This window comes from Cygnus olor, chromosome 5 (assembly GCF_009769625.2).
Source record: "Cygnus olor isolate bCygOlo1 chromosome 5, bCygOlo1.pri.v2, whole genome shotgun sequence".
Classification (NCBI taxonomy): Eukaryota; Metazoa; Chordata; class Aves; order Anseriformes; family Anatidae; genus Cygnus; species Cygnus olor.
Window position 1 is genome coordinate 26,912,314 of NC_049173.1, and position 14,900 is coordinate 26,927,213.

Below are 14,900 nucleotides of genomic sequence, written 5' to 3' on the forward strand. Positions count from 1 at the left end.
CCTCATCTATAAGGGCCCTTGGTATGCACCACTTGTGCAAGGATGCTTGTAAAGCAGCAGCCAACCCGCTGTCTCTGTGGTGCTCAGAGCATTTCTTTAGCCTCGCAGCCTGTTACACCTGACAGCATAAAACAGCCCACATTGAAATACGAGGTAGTAGGAAAACCTATCCCAGGGAAGTTTTCTACTTGTAATGGAAGTAGAATGCAAGAAAGAAAGAATAATTGTGGAGCCAAGTAGGGGAACCGGAGGGCTGCTGTCCCTGCGCACACTACACTGAGCATCATGTTGGACATGTCCCATCCTTCGCTCATACAGCCACGTGGATTTTCACCCAGTGAAAACATGAGTGAGGGCTTGGGGAAAGAGTTGTATTTGTCATTAACTCTTTGCTGGTAAATTTCCTACCACAAGGGAATTCTTTAATAATTCTTCAATTCTCTTCTCCTTGTAACCTACTTTTTCAGTGACTCATTTTCACACGATGCACTCCAAGTAGAAAGCCCACAAGACAATACCCCACAGCTGACTCAGGACTCAGAAACGTCAGCGTACTTACCCAAGCCTTTTGCATTCAGCCTTCCATCAACCATGTCTGACAAAAAAAGACTGCATTACATACAGGCCTTTTTATATATATATATATATATAGACACACACACACTGTACATGAGACACAGCTGGCCTTTAACAAAGACTGGACATTGTGAAAATGAAGTTACAAATATTATGTTTAATTCTACACTTAATTCTCTGCTCAGAATACAGACGTGAGGGTCAGAGCTGGCCAGACCCCTCTACTCAGCTCATACGGAAATCTACTCACACGTTACTCAGTGCTTTCAAACCTGGGTAGGACAGTTGTCACGTAACTCAATTTCTTACTCCTCTGGGCAGAGAGGGTTGGACTCGACATGAAAATACTATGCAGTTAACAGGGGATTAAACTAATACAACAGCATATGGTTTTTGATGTGACTTATGTTTCTGCACCCTTCGATACAAGAACTCTAAACCTTAACCCATGGTTGAGTAAGAACACAAATACCAAACTGCTACACAGTTATGACAACTATGAAATATGGTAACTTTAAAGAGTTTCCATGAAACAGGTCTGCAAATTAGCTGATTTATACATAAGAACAAGTTCATTGTGCCCACAAGTGGTAAGTTTTCCTAACATTCTTTTATTTAAAAAAAAAAAAAAGAGCCAAACATTGCCCTGATGCTCTTCATTGTTATAAAGTAGACTCTGAAGTATCAAGTGAACTACATAAAAGCAAAGAACTCCAACTGATGCAGAGTTTAAAACTAGGTTTACAAGTTCCTATTTTATTGGCATGGATGTATTTCTAAACTTAAAAACCCTTCTGGCAAGTTATCTCAATTTCTTATGACAAAATTTCTCACAACACACAAATATTTACAACATATACATACTTTTTCAGTCTTTTACAACTGGTTCTTAAAAGACAAACATTTTATAGGTTACCACAGAACAAAAGCTGTGACTTAGTTGTTTTTAATTTCATAAAACTATCATAAGTTAAAGTGAATAGATTTTCTTTAAACTCCTTGTAGCATTTTACAAGTGCAACAGAAAAAATATGAAGAACCAACTCAGGATAGCTGCAGTTCATTGGATAAATGTTGCCCGTTGTAATCACATTATTTCACAGCAAATTCTTGAAAAAATAAGCACCAATCATTCTTGCAAAGAACAATTTTATCTAAAAGTATTGAAAAGTGTTAAATACAAGGTGTTTAATTTACATAACAAGCAATAAATACACCATATCCAAACTTTTATTCTGCATACTGCTACCCTTGTACATATAATGTACTAAAAAGTCAGCAAATTGTCAACACCTTTTAATTTTTTTTTCTTTTTCTTTAAAGAAATCAATTTGACTTCCAACCAACGGTTTGCTACTATAACAAAGGCCACAAACAGTACGTCTGGGACAGCATACAGTGTTAAAACTGACAAACTCCAAGGGGAAAAAAACATCTAGCAAATAAATTGAAAAGCTGTAGTTCATTGCTGGTGATATTAACATATACTAGAAAACCTTAAATATGCTGCTACTATGATTTCTTTTTAATCGTTTAGTCAAATATTGTAAGAGCAAACTAATGCTCTTACAGATCAAAAATAATTGTGTAGCCACACTGTATTCTCATTGTCCTGCATGGAAAAGATTTGATGCAATTTCATAACTTTGCTTGAGCCTTTATTTTACAACAGAGCATTACCTCTTACTCTAACTTAGAATTGCACATAAGAAGGCTATTAAAAAGTACAATAAAAATCTGCACAAATCAGACTTAAGAAGAGTCAGTATGCTGTACACTTTCTACAATATTATGTTGATAGGTGAATAAACAATAAAGAAGTGCTGCCATTAAGTCTTTCAGAAAGTTCTTCAGTTGAGGAATAATCAAATGGAATTTTTATTGTTTTTTTTTTTAATTTTTATATTTTTATTTTTTAAAAATGACATCCAGGTCAGTTTAAGACCTATAAGCTTATGCATTGAGCCTTAAAGACTGATCTTCTCTCCTCCTGGAAGAAATATCAATATCTATTGAATCCTTGCCAACAATGAGCCTTAATCTCTTTGCTGGAGGAAGAGGAATAAAGTCATCAAATTCATCATCATAATCATCTTCCTCTTCATCATCTTCTTCTGATGAAGATTCATCTGCTGTTTCCTCCTCATACTGAGCATAATCATCTACTTCCATTCTCGACTCCAAAAGGGAGAGAGTTTCACTACAACACACACCATTTTCATGAAGGTCCTCAGGGTACGTCCCTCGGTTTTCTTCCTCTCGTTTTAGCTGTATTTTTAATTTTGTTGAACTATTGCCTGATCCTGAGTTAAACCCATTATTTAGCTTTGCTACATATAAATTATTATCTTTTTCATGGTCTTTACTTAATTTGATGCTTATTTTTGAAGAATTCATTCCATCATTTTCTTGGTCATTTGCCTTGCTACTGCTATCGTGGCGTCTACGAAGAGTCAGTTTAGGGATCCCAGAGCTATTTTCAAGGATTAGTTGTGCATCATACCTCGTGATTCGTCTTTTCTTTTTACTTTTTGCAGTTCTAAAGCTGTCCTTCGCTTTAAAATTGTCAGATGTTACAACAGAGCAGCCACCAGATCCAGGGACACAGTCTTTATAGCCAACAGGTGTCTCTACCACGTTATTCCTATCTCCGTGTTCTGAATGAGAACTGATCAAATCTGGTACTTCATCAGTCACAGGTGTATTGTGCGTACTATCAGTTTCATCTGTTTTTGCAGGTGGTTTTGCCAGTTTTCCTTGTCGAGACTTCTTTTTTGACATGCCTGCATCGTTTTTTCTGGCACCTAACCTCCCCTTTATGTGATGCTCCATGAGCCAGGTCATTTTCATTCGTCACATGAGACTGCTGCTCTAAAACGTCCGATCGCGTTCCAGTCAAGTTATTCTTATAGCTATCCACTGTATTTGGTTCAAGCTTTATGTCAGAGGTCTCCTTCAAATTCATCCTTGTTCTCATTGACCTCCTTGTTATGTATGTGCAGGGTGGTATATCACCATGCTCATGAGCACCTTTCACAGAATTCAGTTTATACTCCCTCGCTGCATGCCTTGTTAAGCATCCACTAGAGACTGCAACTTTGACTGGTCCCTCTAATTCTTTATCTTTTTTAATGGGCAAGTTTTTATATAAAACTACTTTAGGCTCTTTGAGAACTAAATTTCCCATTTCGAGCTTTCTAGAAGCGTTCTTCGGCTCTGGCCTTTGCACTGATTTCTCAGCTTAATCTTCGAAAGTAAAGGCTTTGCAGGCTTTTTCAGTCTCTTTGGTACCCTGGAATTATTTAGATGAGTTAGTTTAGATGAGGTAGAATTTGATGATGCTGGAATTCTTGATATAGACTGTCTGGTTAATGTTCTATTTTTGCCGTTCTTTTTTACGCCAATTGAAGATTTTCTGTTAGCTGCAAAAGAAAAGGGTGTTAATGACACTGATTTAACCCGAGGTTCTCACTCCCCAAACACTGTAGTTATTTTATTTATTTTTAACCAAAACTTTAATTAGCTAAGGCTTTAGCAATCACTTTAATCAGAATCTGTCAAACGGACTATAGAGTATGCAGTAAGGAGACAAACTGACTAATGTGCAACTCAGACATGAAAAGATTGTCAAAAAAGTCAAAAGTACTTCTAAATTCCAGGTACACTTCCCTTACTACCTCTAATATACAAAGTTTGGTGTTTTTTTTGTTTGTTCTTTGTTTTGTTTTTATTCGATTTCTTCTTCTACTGAATTTTCCACAAATTGATCCTGCATGATCCTCAGCATTTATTGAGTATTATTCCAGCAAAAGTTGAGGATCAGCAAGCTCTTGTTTTAACCCCACGATTTTTTCTTTTTGGGGGACAAAACCAAAACTTAACTACTGTAATGGTTTCATTTTCAAATATCCAGTTGTCTGTCACCTGTCACTTACAGTGATAAGCAACAGAGAACAGCCTGCCCAAGCAAAGCTGCAACTCCAAAGCTTTATAACTAGAGATCATATAACTGGGAAAAGGTTGTGGGTTTTTTTTGTCTTGTTTTTCAGTTTCACAGCAGCAAATAGGAGACAGATGGAACCAAAATATTTGAAGTGACTCAAAACCTGTTAATTAAGCTAAAGTTGAAATTATTTATATCTTGCCTACATTCTGTGGGGAAAAAATGTCACTTGATACTTGATGAAGGGAAGTCTCTCAAGAGCATCAGAAACAAAAATCCCCTCCAATTTCTTCTGAGATTACTAACTATACACGGTCACTTCAGAACAGGTATTTGAACTATCAGTCCTGGATGCAGAAAGGGAATAGGTGCTCAGTTTAAAGCACCTCTAAAGGAAGTGGCTATTTTGCTTGATAATCTCTACTAGGAGTATTTATATAAAAACTGTTTTCCTACGGAATGTAGATACCTCAAGCTCTGTGAGTTTTCTTTCCTAAACAATAGTACTGCATGTGATTATTTACCATATTTCTAAAGTATGTAACTTACCAACAGAGCTCTTTAGCTAACAAATTTAGAAATATGTCACTAGCTATTAGCTACTGGTATACATAAAAAACGAAAATGAGAACATAGGAACAAAACAAGAATGTACTACCTTTCATCACAGAAAGGCTTAAGGAAAACTGTTAAATTGCTATATAAATTACCTTTGGATTCCTGAATCAATTACAGTTCTAAAGACCAGTATTTGAGATGCATCTCAACATTAAGACAGCAATTCCATCGCAGTGAAAGTTTCTCATTTTTTTATGAAACCTTTAGTCCTGCACTCCAAGTTTTCCCCATACTTACTTGCATTAGCTTTTTCCTGAGTGGTATCTGCATCAGTGTTAGAGCTGACAGACTGGCTGTCTGAATTTTTGCTGCTGTCACCCAACTTTTTGAGTCTATTCAATCGTTTATCTGTTTCTCTCAGTCCATATTTACTATTAATCACAGGAGTAGGTGCTGGCAATCCCACTCTCGATTTAAAAGCACCAGTTCCGCGTCTGTAAAGAAAAGGATAACAATATATTAATAGCTACTAGTATAAACTTATATCTTTGTTTTATATTTTAGTCTGAATCTTGTTATATATGGATAAACAATACCAAGAACCATTGAATTTATTAGGATTTGTGGGCTGTTTTAATAAAATATCTACATAAGTATCTCATTTCAGCAAGATGTTCAGAAATACCTTCCATTTATTTATTGGAAGAAGAAAGAACCTAATTTGCGATTTTTCTTTTTGTCTATTTTAGTATGTTTTCATAATGAAGTTATGCAGGTGAAAATGAAATACAGTAGTTCGAAACACTACTTGAAATCAACTGAGGTAACAGTTTAAATGGATTGTTTTTCTTACTCACAGCAGCCTAATTAAAAAAATGCCAGCTCCAGTTACAATGCTTGTTACTGCATCAGCAAGAGTTATAAAGTGCACAAAATTGAATAAGATTATCTCATGTTTCTGTTTACTTTTGGAACTGACATACTTTTAGTCTTTATTTACCACAAAAACATCTGAGTAAACTTGAAACTTTTTTTTTTTTTTTTTTAATTTATCACAGAAAAGGGTGGAGATTAAGAATTCCATCACTTGCATTTCAACCACTACTAACAGGTTCACTTTGGTACTCTGTCATCCAGTAAGCTTGCACTTTGTAGAATTATCGAAGACAACTTCAGTTTGGATTCCAGTGTGCTGCACTGGAAGAAAATCCACAAAGCATAACCAAAAGTACGCCAGAAAGAGAGTGGAGAGGATCTCAAGCGGCACAGAGTTAAATATTATTATGCATATACAATAATTGTTCTCAAATTAACTGGTATTTCTTTGATATGGAACATTTTTTCAGTATTATTTTGAATTCCACAAATTACAGGCAGCTAAAATAAGATACTAGGCTGAACTCAGCACAAGCAGCAGTCGCTTCAGATCAATGCCATAAATAACCACAACTGCCTTCTGACACATCTTCGGTGCCCAGTTACTCCAGTTAGACATCATGAACAGCATGCTCACTCACCTAACAGTGTGAATGCACATTTTCTTGGTGATGGTTTTTGGAGGCTTGAAAATATTTGTACAGTGCTAACCTTCCCTCAGCTCCCAGGTATATCCCCCAGGCTCTTACAAGCCCAGCATTTTAACATTACAGAATTAACAGTCTTTGCAGAATAGTCAAAATTTCATCACTTAAAAATTATTTTTCCTGGTGTTCAGTGAGATGACTGACTTCATTACACATCTCCTTTTTCATAACAGAGTCATCTATTAGGTTGGCTTGTCTGTGCTGTTAAGGACTCATTTTCCTTTGCTCAGCTTCCCTAAACTCAAACTTCCCATATTTGACTTCTGTAACACAATTTTGTGACTGAAAAGTAGATTCTTGAAATGAGAATTACCAAAGTCTTAGCTTTAAACTACAACATTTTCATGGACTTAAAATCCAAAGATGACAAGTTTGAGAAAATATTCTGACATATGATCTTGGTCTGTCCTGCAAGTAAGTATGTCCATATTACATCAAAGCAACAATCAAAGAAACTTGAGCAAAAAGAAAAAGAGACATATCTCTCCAAGCAGCAAGGAAAAATATTCATGGTACCCATTTATTCAATACTTAACAGCTCCCAGGACTGAAGTACTTTTTTTACTAATAACTCTTTAGATAAACCTTGAGACTGCAGCCTTCACTTGGAATGATCTACCAACACCATATGACCTTGGAGGCCCACAACAACAGGTTTTCCCTTGAATTGCAAGAATTGTTAGTGACCAAAGTAACTAGTAAAAATGAAGGTTGGTTATGAAACTATTTACACGTGTATGCATTAAGCTATTTCTCAATATGATTAACATTTTGTCCTTCATAGGTTTCTTCTCTCTACAATTAGCTCAAACTAACAGAATTGTTATGGGTTCTGCATAGTTCCTCTTGGAACCAGGCAAGGCTGGCACAAATCATGTCGAACCATCATGCTCAAGGTAAGAAGTTGTTTTGCCATGGCAGGAAACAACTATGAAATTCTTTCAACTGATTTTGTGAAGAAGCTAGGTTGTGATAACCTGAGTAAAAAAACAAATAGAAACAAGTTTGCTGTTATGGTGCAATGGACAGGCAAGTACTGTTCAAACTTGTAGACCTTTAATAAACACTTCAGCTATGAAGTTCTAGTAATATAAGGTGAGAACTACTTTGCCTATTTCCATCAGAACAGGACTTCAGATTAACAGAGAAATTTGCCTTCTCTAATGGAAAAAAAAAAGCTGTCATTAGGAGCCAGATGCTAATGAGCTCATAGCAGCTACTACTGCTTTTCCTTCCAATTCTACCTTACTCAGAAAAATATTTTAAAGAATCTAGACTACTTTTTGTCATTTTGTCTATTTCTAAGACAGAAAACTAAAAGAAAAACAGAATGCAGGAGTTATCAGGAAATAAGATAATCCAGTAACAATTAAAAATTATTATGATGAATAATTAGGAGGCAATAATAATGTATCAAAAATTTGAGTACTCATAACAGGTGCCTTCAGTTTCACAAAATATATCATGAATATGCCAAATTCCATTGGAAACTTATTTATATCAATACATACCTTTCACAGGTGTAACATTCGCAATATTCATTATTTTCTCCAAAAAAGCCATCTCCGTAGTAACAAGAGATTTCTTCTCCAGGCTCAATATCTCTTAGAGCTTTCACACATGCTGTATCTCTTCCAGTTGACACAAACTTGGGAAGATGACGACAGGAAGGGGAGGAAAAAAAATAAATAAAAGAAAGGCTAGTCATTAAGGTTGAACAGTATATAAGTAAGAAAACAAGAAGTAAAACAGTCGGGGAGGAAAAGGTGCAGGGACAAAGAAAAAAAAGTGTGGGGTGCTTTATTTATTTACTTTCAATGTCTCGCTTACCTTACAGTTAGGTCTGCAATCTGAAAAAGGTCCAAAAGATAAAGTCAATTAACTGTTGATAAGACCTGAAACATGAATAGTTGTAGATATCTAAAGTAAGGATTCACTCTGACTTCAGTAACTCTAGAATCTCAACTAAATACTGGGAGTCATATTAGCATTGCATAAAGGTATGTATCAGGAGATATTCACTTCGATATCATTTGGTTCCTGAGCTCTTCTGCTACCTACAAGTTTTCAAATTCCCTCATTTTTAAGGTAACAGGATTTATCGTAAATCCTACCCACTTTTCCTTCAGCATACAAATGCAACAGAATAAGCAAAGGGTCTGTGTAAAAATGTAAAGGAGGCACAAGGAGTTCACCTAAGAAATATGTTACAGCTGACTACATTCACAAACTTTGCTACAGCAAGACATCAGAGTAGACCCCAATGCGCTCCACTAATTCAGCTGCCAGTTCCAAAACCTCTGTGAAGGATGAAGGCATCACTTTCCAGAGCCTCCTTTGACTTTCCCAGTTTATAGCTAATTAGCTGTGATTTGGTGAACTCCCAACAGAGTTTTGTCCTACACTACTCCAGTATACCAGATTCAGATACTTTCTCTGAAGTCCCGTGTCATTTATCTCACATACAGTAACACCTCTGAACAGAATTGCTTGTGTCATTTAAACACAGTTCCTATATTCGTTACTCACCGTGATTGATAAATGCAGCAGGACCAAGCCACAGTTGTGCACAGTTTTTTCCGCGTGGAATACATTACACTGAAGTCATTCTCCCCATGTCTCAGCAGCATGTTTTCTTCCATTTCTGATAGTTCAGCAATACACCCAACGAGTAATTCTATTTTATCATTCCGTTTCCTTTATTGTAAGTAGTAGTAAAAGTAAGAATACATATCAAAAATTACCAAGTATAATAGCATGGCATTTCTTCACAAAAACAAAAGCTGTCAATAATTAGGGTAAGTACACTTTTTCATCTATATGAAATAAATGTTGTTTTGCTACTATACAGTACCAAATACATCACTTCTGACAGACATCACCATCATTGTTTCTATGGTGTCCTGAAGAAGCAAGCAAGAGACTGAAAGAGTTGATTACTTCATCTACTACAGTTGTTAAAACTAAAATGATTTCTTTTTCATTTTTACTTATTCCCTCAAGCCAAGCATTTTAAGTGCAAAAATTATCCTTTTACAGAGACCTGCTCAACACTCCTTACTAGCATTATGTCTGAACAGTAGTTTTCAAACTACTGACTGTCTTCCAACTGTTTTGAAGCATGACTTTTGTTTGTCTCTCTCAGATGGTCAGGCAAGATTTTGAGCACAAGAAGTTGATTCATTTTCAACACACCTACATATACAAAGCTTCCACCTCAAAGAATCAGGTAAGGGAGAATTAAAAACAAAATCTCACACACAAAAAAAACAACCCCCCCCCAAAAAAAAACAACGATTATACCATGACTGTGGAACTTCCAGCTATAATCATGATATAGAAACTGGCCTCAGCCTTCTTGAAGCTTGCTCTCCCACACTTTGAGGCCCCAGCCCCACAATAACAGCATGGTTATTTGGTATGCTGCCAGTGTAATGCCTAGCCACTCAATCCTACCCAGCACAGGATAGCATATCATCATCTGAAAGGGTTCTTAGGCATTGGAATAGGCTGCCCAGGGAAGTGGTTCAGTCACCATCCCTGGAGGTCTTTAAAAGATGTTTAGACGTAGAGCTTAGTGATATGGTTTAGTGGAGGACTTGTTAGTGATAGGTCAGAGGTTGGACTAGGTGATCTTGGAGGTCTCTTCCAACCTAGATGATTCCGTGATCTCAGATGTGCTGTTATGAGCATGTAGAGACACACAGTAAAGCAAATAGAAATGTCTGGGGGAGGGAGGAGGTGAAGAAAGGGAAAATTAATTTAAAAATCTGGATTAATTTGGCTATCTTGTAGTGCTGCCGCTGACACGTCTACCTTGAAACTCAAATGGGAAAAAATGAGAAGGGAAAAATACGTTGGGGTTCCAGCTTTGTGCTTCCAAAAGAGATTTATCTTGCACAATCAAAATACGTAAATAACATCCCTCAGTTTCACAGTGGTAGAAAACTCATCCCCCCGCCCCCCCCTGCAATTACCTGTTTTATAACAAATCTGACATCATCCAAGTCTTGACATGGGTTTGTTTCTCATAGCAAACCAATGACTAATGATTTGAAGAAAATAATTTTCTGACAGAAAACAACATAGCCATAGAGTTTTCAGTATACAAGTTTAAGTCCAGATATACGAGGGAATACCTCACAGATGCATATAAAATATTAACTAGTCAAAGAAAATTTCCCAAATTTGATTTATAAGTAGAAATAATAAATAACTGGCAGAAACAGAATGCAACAGTAAGCTGTATTACTTACCATTCTTTTGTTGCAACTATTTTGGCTCCATTTTGCTCAGAAGAATACCGATTACAAGGCAGTATCTCAAACCCACTGTCAGTTGCAAACATCCGTAAATAAATAAATACCTGTGATGAAAGAAAAAAAATACTATTCTATTAAAAGCAAAACAAAAGCAGCAAGAAAAGCTTTATATAAAATAATGTAAGAAAGACACAAAAAATACATTGCAAAGGAATGTTTTGTGCTGAAATGCATATATTTCTGTTTTTAAATTTTAACTATACACATTATGTTAACCTTATTTCTTCAAAGTGACTTGCAAGAATCTTCACATGGATAACGTGACCATCCAAAAAATTTAAAGCAGTTAAAGATGCCTTGAATGGAATGAAATTGGTCCAGCTAATGAAAATGGATAATTTCTTCTTTAAGTCACTGAATACTTGTGTTCAAGAATTCTTCTCGGGTCTTTAAGAACCACTCAGACCTAACAATCTTATCAAGTCCAATTTTATTCTTTCCAGTAATCTTTCCAGATTACTTCCATGAGAAGTCTAGCTACTGAATTCATGAATTGCTGGATCAGTTCAAGTTTTCAAGTTGTTCCTTTTGGTGGCTTTAGTTAAAAATGAAGTTTTATTACTCAAAAAATATTTTTAGAAGGCAGCATTTGCTGACTACTTTATTCTATACTACTACATTTGATTCATTTTAGACTAGGAAAAGGCCAATTCCTTTTGGATGGCTGTGCAAACAATATACTCTTTCTTGAAGGAGCTCTTTTTTTAAAAAAAAAGTAAAACAACATTACAATTTCTTTGCAAATTTGTGTGTCAATGACCTTTGTGCTATACACAAAATTCATTTTGGGATGTTAGAAGTGGAGGAAGCGGAATGATGTTCCCACGTAAAACCCCTATACCCAAAACAGCTGAGGCATATTGCTGTACCAGGGCTTCTCCCTTTTCCTTCATCTTTGACTCACACTTCAATTTACAGTAGAGCTGTACATTAGAACAAAACCCAAAATCCATAACGAAAACAAACAAAAAACCAAAACCAACAGAGTAACAGCAAAAAAGTCCTCAAAACTCTTTTCTCCCATCAGTAGGACTTCTCTCCTCTGCTTAGGACTTCAGCCAACAGCAGAAGAAGCAACTTTGTTTTTCTTTCTACATGTCTATTAAATAAAAGGCAATGAAAAGTTAGCCTTCCCCCAAACCCCCTTCTCAAGTTCTCTGGGTTTTGAAAAACAAAGGAAGTTCATGTTAAAAAGCAATCAAACAAGTAATATATAACAGAGCAACAAATAACTTCCCTTTACTACTGCTACAATCCTAAGAAACTTGTACATTTTCTTAGCCTTTCAACCATCTGAAAAAGCACATTAATTACAAATACACCTACATGTTCCTTGAACAACCTTTCCTGCATTTTGTTCTTGTTAAGAAAATAGTGCCGGGCCCAGTCACCTGACGTCAAGGACTTGAAGGCTTTTTCTAAGTGCTCATCTTTCTTAAAACGTTCAATCACCTCTTTTAGTTCTTCTTGCCTTCCTTTTATAGGTCGAAATCTGAAATAAAGAATAAAGCTATTCCAGTCCACTGTTATTCATTCGCAGTTCTTCCTCACAGTAACTCACAGCACACAGATCTTTTGCTAGCCAGATGAACGCATAAAGAAATCGACTCCTAGCATAAAGAAATTGACCGTTATGCAATCAAATCACAGCCCCTCATTTCCTGAGGTAAGGAGAAAGGTAAGGTAAAGCCAAGCATACTGCTCGGAACTTTGAAGCCCTCTATTCTGCTGAGAGGCACATTTTATTTATAAAACAAATCGCTGATAAGTAACATTTCAATATTTTCAACACCTCTCACTTGGAAAAAAAACAGCTAAAGAACTAGTACAATAGAAGTGTCATTGGTTAGGAGATTTAGGACAATCTACTATCACTAAAAACATTTGTACAAGAAAATCCAGAAAATTAATTGGATGTTATAAGTTTCCTAATAAAGGGATTTATGCACAGTTCTGGCTTTTGTAGTTGGGCTGGGAGATAAATGTGTCATTTAAAATTTAAGCTCTTTACAACCTCACGTTACACTTAGTTTTTTTAAATAGCGAACAAACAATTAGATGATGCAACTGACAAGTCCGAGTCAGAAGAAAAAAAACTCTAAATAGAAAATAAGCAACTATTTTCATGAGGGACTCCAAATCAGCTCGTGCCCTACCAAACAAACTTACTATTTGCATTCATAGAAAATACACCCATCAGTGACTTCACAAAAAAGTTTTGATAATAAGTAACACACAGCACAGGTAACAAACTGTAAGAATGATCTTCCACATATCCATACAGTTTTATTTTTTCTTCCCCCAAAATATACTGGCTACAGAAAATTTGCATAGCTAAAAATCACTGGTAGACAAAAATCTGGAAATAAACCCCTGTATATTAGCAGAGAATTCTGGCTTCTTCCCAAAGCTTGAGGTTTATGACAAACCGACCTTCAAATTTTCAACAGAATAAAATGATTACAGAAAAAACAACGCCTTATGTTAACGCAAGAAGGAGCAGCGCCATTTCTGAGCTACAAAACCATCAAGAGAAAGAATTCCGAGATTATGTCAAACCTCTACAAATTATCTTGAAGCATATATCCACGTGTAGCTTTGGGGCAGAGGGAGGGAGTGGAGTTGTGTGCTTTTAATCGGATGGCACACTCCAGGGGAGACCTAAGAAAGATAGAAAATTCCTAGGGCCACAAGAAACGATTTTCTGTAGCTCCTTCTACAGCTCACACAGCATATGACAGAAGAGTTAAACAAGTTAATCTTATGGATTTAATCAAAAGCTGTTAAGACCTATTATTTGCTTCTTTAAGTGTATACTAGCTTCCTTATCCTTAGTGGGGATTTACCATACTGATTTTACTTCCTCTTACTTGCCAAATGAAGCCTGGATTTGATGACAAAAGCAAAAAATGAGAAACACATTCTTTAGTTGTTTAAGTTTGTGGAAGGAACTCCATCAGCTCCCTGACTGATAACCAAGTGCTGCAGATCCCAATTTTAGTTTAATTAGAAATAGCTAATAATGGAGGGGATTCATTAGGAAGAAAAATGCTGTATTCATGCTCCTGATACAATAAAGAAAGGCCTCCTAACAGTATTACCACTTCTAGGGGCAGTGCCGGTTAATCAGTTTTCCATGCTTTTACACAGAACTATCTTCTCTGCAGTCTCCATCTGAAAACGCTTCCTTGTAATATAACGACTCTGCAATTCTTTAGATCTTTTTGAATATTGCAAAAATTATCAGCATAACCCTGAGAGCTTTCAGAGCAGAAGATACAGTAAGTAGTTCTGAGAAGACTTCAGATAAGTATTCTTCTGGCTGGGATCAGAGCTAACAAAATTACAGTATTTCTGTTAAGAAACAGATGATGTGCTTCTAAAACATACCCACTTAAAAATGAAGTAAATATTATGCCAAAGTTTCAAATTAAGTTCTTTAATTAAAAAAACAACATACTTATCCTCTCTCCCTCAAAACAAACTGCCTAACAAGCTGATGAGACCTTATTGTGAAAGAAAATTCCCTTCAGATGACACACTTGGCATTTTGATCTGTAATACAAAGTCCTCCTCAACTCCCAGTCAGATACCAGCTGGAGACAATCTCCCAGTTCACCTAAAAATACAAAGGAGCTCTCCCAGGTTTGACAGTCCTAAGTCACAAAGCATCCTCAGGTATCACAGGAATTTAAAATGAGATCGCCTGAACTGAAGCTGACTAGTTTCAGAAGATGACACTCGTTTTCAGTTGGAATCATTAACACCTCTCAAAACACAGACCCTCTGTACTGTAGCACAAGTACACACCGCCACGCACAAACCTGACGGGTCAGCAGTTTGTTTACACCTGTAACTACAAACGTTACAGGAAGAAAAGGAATAGGATTTGCTGCTAAAAACTGGTCTTCAGCCATT

At 36.2% G+C, this 14,900-nt stretch overlaps 1 protein-coding gene across 1 annotated transcript in view; it reads right to left on the reverse strand.

The window, feature by feature from the left end:
• Window positions 1-1,312: 1,312 nt before the first annotated feature.
• The window catches only part of KMT5B (lysine methyltransferase 5B), a 29,931-nt gene continuing 16,343 nt past the window's right edge, over window positions 1,313-14,900 (reverse strand). Inside the window, 10 exon segments of the mRNA XM_040558334.1 lie at window positions 1,313-3,372; window positions 3,374-3,801; window positions 3,804-3,998; window positions 5,375-5,571; window positions 8,172-8,308; window positions 8,491-8,510; window positions 9,190-9,238; window positions 9,240-9,357; window positions 10,917-11,026; window positions 12,309-12,474. Of these exon segments, the coding sequence (XP_040414268.1) occupies window positions 2,530-3,372; window positions 3,374-3,801; window positions 3,804-3,998; window positions 5,375-5,571; window positions 8,172-8,308; window positions 8,491-8,510; window positions 9,190-9,238; window positions 9,240-9,357; window positions 10,917-11,026; window positions 12,309-12,474 (2,263 nt within the window). The 3' untranslated portion in view covers window positions 1,313-2,529.